Source organism: Nothoprocta perdicaria, unplaced genomic scaffold (assembly GCF_003342845.1).
Source record: "Nothoprocta perdicaria isolate Ctin4 unplaced genomic scaffold, notPer1 scaffold_6, whole genome shotgun sequence".
NCBI lineage: Eukaryota > Metazoa > Chordata > Aves > Tinamiformes > Tinamidae > Nothoprocta > Nothoprocta perdicaria.
This window is the reverse complement of record NW_020455865.1, coordinates 2,128,836-2,143,446: the sequence shown is the minus strand read 5'-3', so window position 1 is coordinate 2,143,446 and position 14,611 is coordinate 2,128,836. Positions and strand designations below refer to the sequence as shown.

Here is a 14,611-nt window from a genome sequence, read left to right as displayed (position 1 = left end):
TCTGGGTTTGTCGCCCCACATTGTGCAGCACCATGGGGCTCGGCTTGCCGCACTGGTGCGGGATGGGGTGGCTGAAATCCCCGCGCTCGGTGCTGCCCACGGGAGGCCACGAACGGCGGCAATGGCCGCKCGGGCGACACCCGCCATGGCGGCCAGGCCGCGCCGCCATGATGGAACCCGCGCGTCGCCTAGCAACGCGCCCTCTTCCCTCCCGCTTCCGCCCGCCGGGGGGCGGCGCTGCGCGATGACGCCATCAGCGTGCGCCGCGGCGGCCGCTCCCTGCGCCGCTGCCGCCGCCGCCACGGGAGCGCCGCCGGTCCCGCGCATGCGCGTTGCGGCGCCCGCCCGCAGGCCCGGGCCCTCCATCCGCCCGGGCCCGGCGCGCCCGGCTCGGCGGCCGCCGGGGGCCATGGGCGCCACGGTGAGTGCGGGGAGCGGGGGCGGCCGGGCCTCGCCTGAGCGCAGCCCCGGTATCCCGGGGCCTCCGTGTCCCAGCGCTTCCGGGGCCTCCAGGCCCGGTCCGTCCCGGTGTCCGCGTCGATCCGGGCTCAGCGCAGCCCTGGGGCTTGTCCCGTTACCGGGACATCAGTAGCGCTTCACAACACGTCCCTGAGTCCCTATTTTTTATTATTTTCGGGGGCATCTCCCTGCATCCCGCCCTGCCGTGCCGGGTAGCAGCGGTGACGGTACCGTCCGCCAGGCCCGGCCACGGCAGCCGGGCCTTGTCCCGGGCGGCCTCCGTGCTCCCCGCGTCCTGCCCCGCTCCCGCGGGCCGCGCAGCGTTTTAGGGTCTGTGGGATGYCGGAGGGCTTGGAGCTTCCCCTCCTCCCGCTGCTGCCCGTTCTGCTCCATCCGCGCTCCGCTCTGCCTGGCGTGGCCCTCCCGGGGGCTCCGGGCCGCGTTGTGCCCCAGCGTTGCCGCCGCCGCCGTGTCCTCCCTGCACCACCAGTTATCCGTGTGCTGTGCCGGGCGGGAGGGAAGGCCCTTGGGCAGCCTTCCCRTCCTGCGGGACACGTGCAGAGCAGAGGAGGCGGAAACCTGCCAAAAATGAACCTGGCTCCCCCACGAGACCCTCGTTAAGGGGCCCGCGATGCTCCGTGTGAGAGCAGCGCGCGGGGATCTGTAGGGCCGGGTCTAAAACAGGCCCCATTCAGCCTTCATCCTCACTAATGTTCTTCCAAAAAAGAAAGGCCTAAAAGACCTTTGGGAGCAGGTGCCCAACTCCGTTTCTAGGCATTGTGAGCCAATATGCAGATTTCGGGGCTGACCATCAAGTATTCTGTTTTAAAAGCATTGGCTGTGTGTGTGCTCTCTCCCTTGTGTTTGTTTCCCCTTAATGAGCAGTGGAGGTTCTCTAATTAAAGTAAGTGACTGGCATGAGTTCTTTATATGTATTTTATTTCCTTACCTCTTAGTATATGGCATGGAGTACAAGCTAGCTGAGCTTCTGGCATGCATCAGTAAAATGTAAATGTATGTTTGAACATAAAATGTATGAATGTTTGATTGTCTTTTGAAATTTTAATGGGATTAGAAGTTCATGCTTGGGAAGGATTCTTGTAAGTTTGAACTTTATGGTGAATAGAATTAGCAAATTGAAATGTAATCTCTCATTTTATTCTTTAGATCAACTCATGCCTAGAATGTTGTGAGTCTATGAAGCACCTTAGCAATCTCTTTCACTCTTCCTAGAAGGCCGCGTGTCACAGGAAAACGTCACGTTTCTGTTATTACAAGAATTAAGTGGCATCCTGAAAAAAGAGCGGAAAACCGACCTGCTGAGTGGATGGCAGCACCATTAAAAATGTAATATTTCAGATTTCTCCCTTAAATTCTCACAATGTCCCTGTGTTTGTGGCTGTTGCAGTGTTGGTATCTGAGCATAAGCCTACAAAGGCTGTTTGTTTTTATGACAGGCACACTGAAAGGGAGCAATCTGCTGCTGGTTGCCAAAGATAAGCCTCCTCGGCTGAGCTGTTGGAGCAGTTCTGTCCCATTCACCTGTTAATGATCTTGTCAGGATTACCCCTCCTCATTACAAAAAGGCAGAGGTTTGAAGCCAGAGTCTTGGGGTTTTTTTGCCCCAGCAAACTGCAGCTTGTGGGCAAAGCAGCTTCACCTGTGGGGCTTGTGCTCTGCTGCTCAGGTCAAGAGGAGGATGCAAGACATAGTGATAACATATGTTATATATAACACATAAGATATGTTACAACATATCTCCRTGTTCTGTTAAAAGAGGTTGTACAGACTGGCTGTAGCATGAGAAGTGAAAGGCTGTAAATTCAGGCTATAAATTTTAGCTTAATTTACCAATTTATTCCCCCTAAAATAACTCTGAAGATCAACACTGCTTGGTACATGGCCAGCATGATCAGACTCAACCTTTAGACGCAAAACTGTCTGGGTTTCATGTAGTGTTGGTTTAGTATCTAACCACTTTGTATGTCTTGAAAAATATTATTCTTCTGAACTGCGTAATATTTCCTCTTTTTAGACAGGAAATGCTGAGAAAGAGGCATGCAAATTTGTGAGAGGGAGCTTTGTTAGTTGAGAACAGGTCTCAGTTTCTTATAGTCCTTAATTGTGAGTTCACTCCTGCTCCTTTTTATTAGTTTCTGATTTGAAAAGAGCAAACAGATCATAGACAAAATTCCTATTCTGAAGAAAAGGAATTAGAATCTGGGGCCGTACAGAAGAGGTCAGAATGGTTATTTCCAGTTACTGAAAAAGGTTGAGGCAGGTAGCAGTGAAAAGACTTATTCAGGGACACAAATTGTATCAGAAAAGGTGTTTGATACTCAAATATAATTTCCTGTAGCCTTATAGTTTACTCTGTAAATAGCTTTAGGTAGTAACAAAGTCAAAAATACTGAAGTTAGTGTTAAAATATACTCAGGACGTTTCAATAGCAGTAGTGTTTCTTGCTTAGCAGAGGGAAGATCTGCCCAGGTCTGAGCAGCCGGGTGTGCGAGGAGGCTGGGGAAGTCCCTGTTGKTTTCTGGCATTATCTGATGACTGTATTGTCATTTCATAATTCCCGGAATTTGGCACATTATAAGCCTGGGGTGAAGCAGAGAGCAACTAACAGGCTGCTGCTCATCACTGTCAGATCACAACAATGGGTACGCGGAAGGATGTTAAGATTATAAATCCTAAACACTCCAGAAGATCAAGATACTTCATTTATCTCTGTAGGTCACAAAGGGAGAAATAAAATGGTAGATATCTTTGAAATACTCTTTGCATTTGGATGCAATGCTTGCAAGACTGCAAGACTCAGCTGAGCCAGGGGAGGTACATCCCGTGGAGTGCGAAAAACATTATTGCCTCATTGTTCTTTCAAAACCTTCCATTATTTTCAGTTTATTTGGTGAAGCTTTGCCAAGTTTTGAAGTGAGCAGCAGTTTAGAAACACCACCGTGTCTGGCCTGTAGAATTCCTTTGCAAAAGCGCTTGGATTTTTGCAGCTCTGTCTCCTGTTTGAGTGAGGAGGCCCTCTGAATTAGTAGGGATAATTCTAGAACGAAGTTCTTGCTTTTCTTCCATTAATGGTATATGRGTTAGCAGGTTGTGAATAGCTCTGGAGTTGGTTTTTAACAGGGCATTCTTTGGATTCTGGTGTAGTGAGGATGGGGAAAAAAATGTGTTTCTACCTATATTCCTGGTAAATAGTTTTGTAAGGAGAGTTGAGTTGAGTTCTGTGAAGCAGCTGTGAGTAGCCACTGAGCTGTAGAGCGTCCACCCTTCTTCTGTATCTCCCCACTGGTGCTACTTAAATGTGTTTCCCATCTCTGCCTTCCTGCAGGTCTCTTCCTTCCTGGAAATYCAGCAGCCAGCTAGCGCTCCTGGGCTGTCGGATGAGTTCCGTGTTAACGGATGGCATTTGATATGTGCCCTGTAAATCCTGCGCTGGGACTCGGTGAGCGCCGGGCTGCCTGATGCCTGTAATCCCCATTCCCCGGCGGGTCCGCTCCTTCCACGGCCCGCACACGACCTGCCTGCACTCGGCCTGTGGCCCGGTAAGAACCACTCACTTGGTGCGCACCAAGTACAACAACTTTGACATCTATCTCAAATCCCGATGGATGTACGGATTCATTCGTTTCCTGCTGTACTTCAGCTGCAGCCTGTTTACCTCCATCCTCTGGGTGGCACTCTCTATCTTGTTTTGCCTTCAGTACCTTGGCATCCGGATCTTTCTGCGTTTCCAGTACAAACTCTCCATCATCCTCCTCTTACTGGGGCGAAGGCGCGTAGACTTCAGCCTCATGAATGAACTGCTCATCTACGGGATCCACGTGACCATGCTGCTAGTCGGGGGGCTGGGATGGTGTTTCATGGTATTTGTGGATATGTAAATAAAACCAGCGCATGTGGGCAGAGAAGGTGATTCTTCTAACCCAAAATGTGTGAATATCCTCCTCTCCTTTTTTTATATAAATTAATTTATTTATCAGTGCTACTTTTTATTGATAAATCAATGGACATGTCTCTGGAATTTGTATTATTTTTGAGGGWTTAGGTGCCATTTTGGTTATCAAAGTGCAGCGCTCGATTGGGTGGTTTGTTTTCTTTGCACAGCGAAACTTAATAGGAATTTCCTTCAGTCCATAGGAGCCCACCTTGCTGCAGCTCCTATATTCCAGTGGGCTTGAAGAAGGCAGTGATTTATCCAGAGCTTAGAACCCGGATAACTTTGCACCCTCTCCTTTTAACCCATCTTCACACTTTTTCTAAGAACGTTCCTCAATGCTTTAGGCATGTAGCAGTATCCCTCTTCCCAATGCCCTCCCTTTTCTATGTCGTTTGCATTTTRCATATCCTCTATGAAGAATATGGGGCCAAATTCAACCACTTTTTTCCCTGGATTTGTGCAAGACGTGCATCGTAGCCCCTGCATCATTCCCTTTGCTCTGACGTGGCTATACAACTCCGAATGGCTTTGTCCTTTCCAGGCAATTAGTGCTGAGTAATTGAGTTTTGCCCTAACAGAAGCAGCCCGYGGGAGCGATGGGAGCCGAGCTCAGTGTCATGTGCTGCTGAAATTCCCACTCGTAGCAAACAAGTCCTCTTGCCCTGGCGATGATGGGGAGCCCATTGTGGATTTCTGTGACGTGGGGATCTTGGCGTTTGGTTTTGACTCTTTGCTGAATTGATTTGTCCCTGTTTTTCCAGAGTTACTTCGGTCTTGCTGGGCTCTAATAAGACTCTGTTACCTAGGAGAGCTTCCAAGCGGAGCAGAATCTGAAATGACAGTGTGTATTCCTTGGCACTGTAGAAAACACCAGCTCTCCTACCTTCCAGGAATAGGAGCGGGGTCATCAGAGAGCATTACTAATGGCTCAGGGAGAGAGAGTGAAGCATTAGGCTTGGTTTTTACTGATCTTGATCTCAGGCTGTTCCTCTGCAGTCAATTACATAATCTTTCTAAGGAGTTCAGTTTTCCTAAAGTTTTCCTTGATTCTCCTTTCTTTTAATGCAATATTGTCCCTCTCCCCAGGTACTTTAAAGAACTGTGCGCTGAAAAAAAAATATATATATATATACATATATTGTTCAGAATGTTAGGGCCTCTTTTTGCCCTGAAATCACCGATGTTGGTAATTGTGGAGGAATAATGACTCTTGTTACGATTTGTTTGATCCAAGATACAAATGTGCTTCGGTTATTGGGTGCTAGCAGCCCCTGCAGCGGCGCTTCGCGGCGCTTCACTGCTCGGGCTTCCTGTCACTCTTCTGCATCCAGATTCAGTCGTGCATACCAAGAAAAATTGTATATCCTCACCACATCAAACAAACAATTCCCAAAGTGTCTACCAAGTCAAAAAGAGGAGAGGAAAAGTTGCTTTGACACTGGAAAGTAATTTCCTCTTTTCTACAAAAACTGCCAAATGCCGACTGTCAGAACGCCTTGAATCTTTACTTGAGTCTGCAATTCCAGATAGATCAGTGGAAAATTAAGTAATTGAGGAGAAGGCCTTGGAGGCCTTAGGAAGTTTAAAATAGTCTCATTCTTGGTCCTCACTAGCACTTGGATCCTTGGTGGTGCTCGGGCGGTGAGATCCTCCCAGCGTAGCAGGGGAAACGAGGTCCCTTTGAAGTCACGCTGGCAGGGAAGAGGAATTAATTATCAAATGATTGGGTTTATGATGTAATAATGCGAACATATTAGATCTACATGACTAGAGCAATGCTTGGCACCTCTCTGCCACTTTTCAGAGCATTTTCCAGCAAGAGCTAATTAATACTCACAGCATTCCCAGGAGATTGCAAAATAAGTAAAGTCTGGGTAATGATTCAGAATTTCAATCCAATGTTTTTAAATTTAACTTCTTTTTCCCTAAGATTTAAGATCACTTTGCCAAAATATTATTTTTCTCAAGCAGTTAAGATTTGAGAGGTTTCTTACAAGCCCAAGGGGAGCCAAACCACAATGGAKGGAAGGAGGGAGAGGCAGAATAAATGTTACATCAAATATGTGCTAAGAATAAGGTGTCTTTTTTCTTCCTGTATACATTTTTTTAATTGAAAAAAAAAAAAGGCATTTTTAATGGGCTGGGATAGAAGCAAGTTTGGCAGAATAGAACAAATAAGAAAACAGGGAATCTTTTCAAGAGTTAAGAATCCAGAAATATTTCATATTAAGCAGGTACTTGCAGACTGTATCCCCTGGGGAAGTTCATTTTCCTTAGGATTTGTTGCTCTTTCCAGGTCCACCGTTGCCTGAGGGGACAGGTCAGGCCCCAACATCTGCTACGACTCTGCTGTCTTATTGTTAAGAAGGCCATAACTTTAAAATCTTTTGAAAAATCCATTTTTAGCATTCTGCCGTGCCGATTCCGCGCTGGACAATGAGAGCAGCTGGTTTGTTCCTTTTCATGGCTTTTTCTTTCTTGCCACTTTAGAGCTTTACGTACTGCAGTTATAGAGTGGGCAGGTTAAAAATGGCCCCAAGAGTCATTAAGAGAAATGCTGGAAAAGCGATTGGGGTGAATGTGTCCGTCCGGGATCCAGGCAGACTCTGGCCTGCCCCTTTGGAGAGCTTCCCCGGCGCCTCTGGCGTGCTCCAAAGCTTCCTGGGCACTTCAGCCACCCCGGAGCTCCGGCTTCGCCTGCCCTTGGGATTGGGGATGACCCTTGTGAGTGGTGGCAAAGCTGCCTTGGCCTGCGTGTGTACGAACAACACTGAAATTCTTGTGTTTCCACGTGAAACAGCTGATGTTTCGGGTGCCTGTTGCGTTCTGTATGAAACACGCCACTTGCATTAAACTTATTTTTTTTAACACGTGGATGGCTTGATTGCTTATGARGAAAAAGCAGCGATTTGGTCGTGTGGTGCTGCGGAATTTCTGACCCGGTAGCCTGGCTCCTCCTCTTCATCTCTCTGCACCGGTGCAAAGAGTTAAGGCCGAGGAGGAGCGGGCCAGCTGTGCTGTGGGCATCAGCGCCAGGTGAGTAAAACCCCTCGGTGGCCTCCTGGAAGGGCCTTTTGGGCCAGAATTACCTGGAACGGCATGGACTCCAGGGCGGGTTTCTGTTTCCTGATCTCTGGATCCAGTAAGTTGGCTCTGTCACCCGTCACACACGTCCGAGTGACTTGAGTTGTTGCTTCCTGCTGAGGTGTCAATTAATTGGTACCATCCGTCTGTCCCGCAGAGCCATACGTTGTTTTAGAGCCCAGTTGTGATGACTTGTCGTCCCCGTGGGGAATAAAGAGGAATATTCCTGCTATGAGGGCCTTTCTGGCTCCCGTTGTTTGTATGTGAAAAGTCCCACAATGATGTGCAGCACCATAAACGCTGCCCAGTGTCTGCTTTCGGGTTTTATCCTGCTCCGCGGTGCTTGGCGAGGCTGGAGCTGCTGGAGGCTGGACAGCTCAGCTGCGGTGGGGTGCAGGAGGGACTCGCTCCTTTCTTCACCTGCCAACTTTCTACATGAATTTTGTCTTCCTGCTCCAAAGCAGCCGTCATGCCCAGAAAATGTCAGTTCAAAGGAAAGTTTTGTCCTGTAACGAGCCAATGGAAGTTGCTGAGCGTGAGATGGGTCCGTGCAGCCGCCAGCCTCGTGCTTGGGCCAGAGCAGGGCTGGCTGCTCGGGCTCTGTCCCGCGCTCCCTGCGCCGTGGCTGGACGTGGGGACGGCGCCGGATCGATTTGAGGCTCATCCATGTTCCTGTTTTTCCTAAGGAGCGTTCGGAGTTAACAGAGGTGGAAGGAGCCCCCAAGCTTTGGTGAGCTGCATTCGGGCAGTATAAATTTGCCTTTTTCTCTTTGGATGATGCTTTGTGTGAATGGCKTTTTGGGTAGAACCTCTAGAAGATTAAGGAAAACTAAAAAGAAAAAAGATGCAAACACAAAGCACGGAGAAGAGACCTGGGGCTGGTGCAATGACTTGGTGTTGCATAAAATCTATGCGGTCAGTTGGCTATGGAGCCCGTGCTCCGAAATGAGGGATTTTCCCCTAAATGTGGGAGCGGGCACCTGCGCCCCCCTGGCCCGTGCACCGGGAGGGCCCTGTCACCTTGGAGCCCCAGGCCCGTAGTAAATCCGAGCCTCTCGCACACCCCAAAGGCAGCTTTCCCCTGCATGGAAAATACCATATAAAACACCAAGAGACAAATACCAAACTCCTTAGCTGGTTCTTATAAGAAAATAAATCTCCCGTTGGCCCTAGCGAGAGTTTTGCCTGAGTAAGGTCGTCAAGATTGTGCATGCTAATTAAATGAACCACCCATCCCTTCAGCTTCTCCTCTCTGCTGGGAATTCCCCACTGAGTAATTTGCTCCCAGTGAGGAAAGGAGTTGCATGAAGAATTTCCCAGATGGTCAATCCGTTAGAGAAAATCACAATCTGTTTGTGGCTTTTGCAAAAAAAAAAAGAGCACAGGAGACACTGTGCAATAAATTTGTTGTTGCAAACCATTTGCTCAGTAATGGGGAGAATTTAGATGGGCAAAGAGCTTTTTTTGGGTTATGTTTGTTTGTTTTTCCATAGGGGTCTTATCTCTGTGTCCCTACGACAGAGCCATGGTTTGAAGAATAAATTGCCCTGGGTGCAGCACAGGCGGTGTCAGCTGGGGGCTGATCCAGCAAAGAGCCCCCTGCAAGAGGGGCCCAGTCTGGCCCAGGTGGAGGAGAGGGTCCAGAGAGGAGATGGAGATCGTCCCGAGGGGATGGAGATCGTCCCGAGGGGAGATGGACCTGAGCGGTGATGGAGACGGTCCCAAGGGGCAATGGAGATGGAGATGGTCCCAAGGGGAGATGGGGTTGGTCTTCAGCTGGGCAAAGGCACCTGCGGTCACTCTACCAGACATGGCCGAGGCCATTGGTGGCCTCATTGCTGYCCCCTTGGCTGCAAGGACGTCCCTGTCCCCATGAGGGACAGGACAGGGACCTGGCACCCGCAAAGGCTGGGACCTCTGCTTCGTCCCTCAGAGCCCCGGCCACTAGAGCTCGGTTTTGCTGCATCATTGGTGTTACCTAGATGCATTCCGCTCAAAATTCGAAATTCATGCAAAGCTCCAAGCCAAGGAAATTCTTTTTTTTTTTTTCATTTAAACTTCAAATGAAAACTGCTTAATAGTTTCTTGGAGTCACATTTGCTTGCAGTTATGTGCAATCGAGATATTGCTGCTTCCTCCTTTGCTGACTGCAAGCTGTCTTGAAGCAAACATGAAGTGGGATTGTGCAACGCGGCGGGGCCGGGGCGAGCGCGGCGCGATGCGCGCAGTTAAAATGCACTGCATTTTGGGCAGCCTGAGATTTTTTTAGCAGAACAGGTAGAAATTGTTGAATATACATGGATTTAGTCATAGAATGTCCTTGTAATTATGTGATCTTTATTGCTACAAATTATATAAATGAATATTCTCTGTTTTCACAGGTTTGGTTTAGGAGAGTTCTGTCCTTCAGGACTGGAGTACCATGCTGAGCTTTGAGGACCGAGGGTGAGTTACGGGGGGACTTGCACAGCAGCTTCTTTTGCTCTGGCCTTTCCTAACGAACCAGGCTGCTAGTGCTGACATGACAACACATTTCCCATTTACTGTTCACCGGAGCATCGGTTGTGACAAATAAACAGGAGAAGGCAGCGTTTCCCTGAAAGCGTTTTATGCACTGATTAAGACACAATGCAAAGAGCTCCTCCGGGTGCMTGCGAAGGCTGGGTACCAAAGTAGCTCCTACTACGCTTAAGGAGGCTGCTATTCTAGGCTTAGCGGCGCTAGCCGGGTTTGAACTGCAGCCGTGGCATTAAGCAAAGTGCTTCTGAAATGTGGCTGTCCAAAGCCAGTGGGACRCGCTTTTCTTTGCACTAGCAGGGGGTCGGTTTCCACCGGGCTTGTTTGAGCAGTGCCTATATTCCCGCATTGTGAAAGCCTTCGGGAAGGGATGAATGTGGTGCCTGGGTCTGACAAAACACGGGGTAATTTTTATGATCAGGAACAACACGATAGCGACGCGCTACAATAAGGGCAAATGAGTTTCGTGCCTCAAAGGCTGCGGCTGCTTACGGAGCGGTTGGGGAGGGACCGATGGCTCTTTTCCCCTTCTTTGGGAATGGGAAGCAGGCTGGAAAGGGCTACGGGGTTATTGGTGCCTTCCTCTGAAGCAGCGAGCATCCGCAATGAACTGAAGCAGAAACCTAGACCTATAACCTGGTTATAGCTCTGGAGGAGCCTCTCGATCTGCTGGAGTCAATGCAAACCCTCCATGCTCTCAGCAAGGTCAGAGACTTGCCTTGCCTTCCTCTCAAACAAAAATGCCTCTTCTGAGTGAAATAAATAACGTGCTGGAACGTGCTGCTGGGCAGGTCGCGTTGCAGCGCGCGCGCGTGCAGGAGAGRTGCATTGACTCGTGCCACTGCGTCGCACAAGAAATGTGAGGCCAAATCCTGAAGTCCCTCATTCTGGGCCCCTGCAGGTTGAGGTTGAATTTGCTGCTGTTTTAGCACGTACTCTACAGTTATGCTTCCACTTTGCATCAGAAATACACGGTGGCATTTGAGAGCAGCGCATTTACGGGACACTCAAGAGGAAAATGATTCTGTGCGTGCTCGTGTTCGGTCGTGGGGTGCAAGGTGCCGCTCCGGAGCAGCACCCAAAATCCAGGARCAGAAGCAGCATTCCCGGAGGTCCGACCCTTCTAAGAAATCACCCCTGGGYGCTTTGTGGTGCCCTTGCAGAGCGCTGGCACATGCTCCGGAGGGCCGGGGGAGGTGGCGCCCGCCTGGAACGTTTGTTCAGCAATTGCTGCAGAGAGAGGAAAACTTGCCTCGATCTGCAGAGATGCCAACTGAATTTTGTTTTGTTTGGGTACTTTGGAGGCAGGCCAAAAGCAGGATGTTGTGAAGCCTTCAGCAGCTACTGCCTGCTTGTTCCATACCAAGCATAACTTTGTATATATTTTTATCGGCAAACTCGGTCCCACGCATCTTGCTGTGCAAACAAGAGCCCTGGCTGCAGAGCTGCTCTCCCAGAGAGCGCAGCCATTTTCCTTGGCTCTTTTAAGGTGCTTTAAAGTCACAGTTTGGAGAGCTGGCCTGCAAAGGGGGTCTCTTTTTCCCTGCCAGCTGCTAGGACTAGCAAGGGGTTAATCTGCCTAGAGAGGGAAGGAAAAACAAGTTGGGTACCAACTGGGTGCTGCTTCTCAGTACGGGGAGGTTTTGGTGCAGGAGGTATCTGAGAAGCATCTTGCAAATCCGGGTGCATTTGGGCACTATAAGCAGCCTGCATTGGCACAGGCACAGAGTTTGGGTCACCCTGGACCTGTGTCCTGCATCCTCCTTTGTCCCCACAAACAGCACCCGAAGTGGCTCTGGATGCCTTTTTTATATGTACGGAGTCTCATTATCCATCAGATGCATATTTACAATCATTCATTAAATTAGGATGTACGTTTCATTCTTCTTTCTTGGAATATTAATGCCTACTCCTGGCTGAAATGCCATATGAATATTCATTAAAAAATCAATCAATTCTCGTGCCAGGAATGATGTCATCTGAGCAATAACTGAAGCAGTAATGGAGCACGCTATGAAAAAACGATGAATGCCATCAGATCTAATGTTTATTGAACTCCATGTGGGTAAATCACGGTAGGGTTTTTTCCATGCTTTTGCTTGCAGAAGCTGATSTCTCATTCCAAATTCCTTGCAGCTCCCGTTGTGACCCCCGTGTYGGGCAGGGAAGCTGTCAGGGTGTGCGGGGCCGCAGTGCAGCCCATTACGGCTCTGCGTCTCCAATCCAGACTTTCTGCACAACAAGGAGCAGTGCCAGGGCCTGGGCTCTGGCTGCAACTCCCGTGATAGGATCGCACTTTGTTTGCGTGGAAAATATTGGGAGTTTTGGTGTGAGCTGAGCAGCAGAGCCCTCCTGGGGCTCATTGTGTGTTATACCCTTGCGCAGAGAGAGGTCAGTGCTCGGATTTGTTTTTTAGCTCGGCTGACATATAAAAATGCTCCAAAAAGGGTGATACGGAGCGTTATCCCGGGGTGAACTGGGTGCGAGTTTTAACTAACTGTAATTTCTAAGGCAGCTTTAGCAGACAGGATCGTCGCTTCAGGCTTCCAACGTGCAGCCACAGCTCCCAGGGGTCCGTGACGGAGGAGAGGGGCCACCCAGGGCYGTGTCCCCCCATCGTGTCCCTGGGGCTCCCTGTCCCGAGAGCGGCTCTCCCATGGGAATAGGCGGAGGAGCCCGGGAAGGAGAGGGTGAGTGAGCACAGAGAGCAGTCGGGCGCATTGTTCGCACTCGGCCGTCTCTTCTTGGGACATTCTCACATTGTGCTGGAGTGAAATATTCAGGAAATTTCACAGTCGTAAGACATTAGAATTCTTATCATGAAGTTATCCCTTAGTCATTCGAAAGAGATGCTCCAAATAGCGATCCCAGCCCTTCTCCCATCCAACAGAAATATTTTAAGTGATGCCTGGGTCAAGCTGGAGCCGTAGGGGAGCCCGGCAGCGTGTGAGGCTCCGGGSTGCTTTCCAGGAGGAGAAGGGAGAGGATGAGGATGTCATCAGCAATGACCGTGTCCTGCATGGCCAAGGCCGTGGCCAAGCAGCCCGTAAGGACTAAGCCATGAACTGGAGAAGGGGAGAAGGAGGAAAACTCAATTTCATTAAGGTGAAGAGAGAGCTGGGAAGTGAGTAGGTGCTTGCACATGGAAAACATCCAGCAAAGGGGTTGTGAAGAAGGACAAGCGGCTCCTTCCAGCGTCAGAGCCTGGGACATGCAGCCAAGCCAAGAAAGGCAGCCGCTGGCACCTGAATCCGCCTGGTCACAGGGGCAATGCCCCCAGGCCTGGCTCTTCTCTCCTCTTTTCCCGGTTGCTGTAYGATGATGTGGTAAAGAACTCCTTAAACTCCCCCGTGACACCTGGTTTTGCTGCCAGGCCCTCCTCTCGCCGGGGGCGGACGGCGCGGCTCTCACGGCCGATCCTCAAGGATTTTCAGCTAAGACACTGCAGCCTCCTCAGAGACACCCACGTTCCTGTTTATTTTCCTTTATTCCTAATCAATTTAATGCCTGGCTGTAGTCAAAATAACCTGCACTTGCAGCACGTTCGCTGTACRGCACTGAAGTGCCTGAGCCGCCACAGAGGTTGGATTTCAACGCTGGAGAATTTACTGATTTTGCTGACTTTATCTATAAAAATTAGCAACTGTTACATCGTAATCTGCCCATCCTGGCTGGTGCTGAGCAGTGTCCTACTCCATGACACCTATGTTTTGTTAACAGTGACCTTCRTGTAGGGAAGCCTACCTAGAGGAGCGAGATAGGGAAAATCTGCTGTCCATTTTCTGGGTTTATGGTTGGACTTGATGGTCTTAAAGGTCCTTTCCAACCCTAATGATTCTGTGATCTCGGGAGCTTGTCCCTGGCACAGGGTGCCTGASGTGGCCGTGCTCTATCAGGGTCACTGTCCATGGAGCTTTGGAGCTTTTCCACCCTCAAAATGCAGCTTGGGAGACCTGCRGGAGGCTCCTGAAAGGCAACGTGAAAACACTTCTGCACTGGAACGAGGCCCCCGCTGACCCAGAAGAGATTTACAGCCACGGGGTTAAAGCTTTCCCAGTGGAATGCRTGCCAGAAAGGCTCCCTAATGGGAGCAGAGCGTAATTCCAGAGTGGGAAGTGAAATGAAACCCCCACGGAGGAGCAGAGGAGCAGGAGACTAACGGGGAGAGCAATCAGTGAATCCCTGTCATGGCCACGGCTTGTGTTTAACCTCCTTGCAGGTGCAGGGTGCAAATATATTTCATTTTGTCCCTTGCTGCTGCTCAGGAGGGGACAGCAGTCCCCAAGGAACCAGGGTGGATGCGCTATAGGTGCCCTGGCCCCTACTCTCTCCTGCCCAGGCCGGCGATGCCAAAATCTGAGCCGAAAGCCCAGGTTTCTGCTGGGAGGCGAGTTCCTCAACCCAAGCCCCAAAGCACCAGGCCCGGGGCACAGAAGCCTCTTCTGCTCCACAGATCTGCTGCTCGGATGAGAAAGGAGACGTCGGCTTCTCTGCCGCGAGAGCACCAACAGCGGAGATGTTAGCTGGTGATTTCTTCAGCCCCCAAGCTGTTCTGCAATTTGAAATGCTAGATTAAAGAAAAAATAAATAAAAAAG

General features: G+C 49.9%; 1 protein-coding gene across 1 annotated transcript; it reads left to right on the top strand.

Annotated features, from left to right (window-relative positions):
* The first annotated feature begins 377 nt into the window (after positions 1-377).
* Positions 378-6,773, top strand: TMEM250 (transmembrane protein 250). Its single transcript, XM_026049457.1, has 3 exons — positions 378-421; positions 1,627-1,806; positions 3,806-6,773. The coding sequence occupies exon 3, from the start codon at positions 3,939-3,941 to the stop codon at positions 4,356-4,358; it is 420 nt and encodes a 139-aa protein (XP_025905242.1). The 5' UTR covers positions 378-421; positions 1,627-1,806; positions 3,806-3,938; the 3' UTR covers positions 4,359-6,773.
* The last annotated feature ends 7,838 nt before the right edge of the window (positions 6,774-14,611 follow it).

Excerpts from the sequence above, each read along its gene's own strand:
- TMEM250 (XM_026049457.1), top strand. The coding sequence starts at position 3,939 with ATGCCTGTAATCCCCATTCCCCGGCGGGTCCGCTCCTTCCACGGCCCG.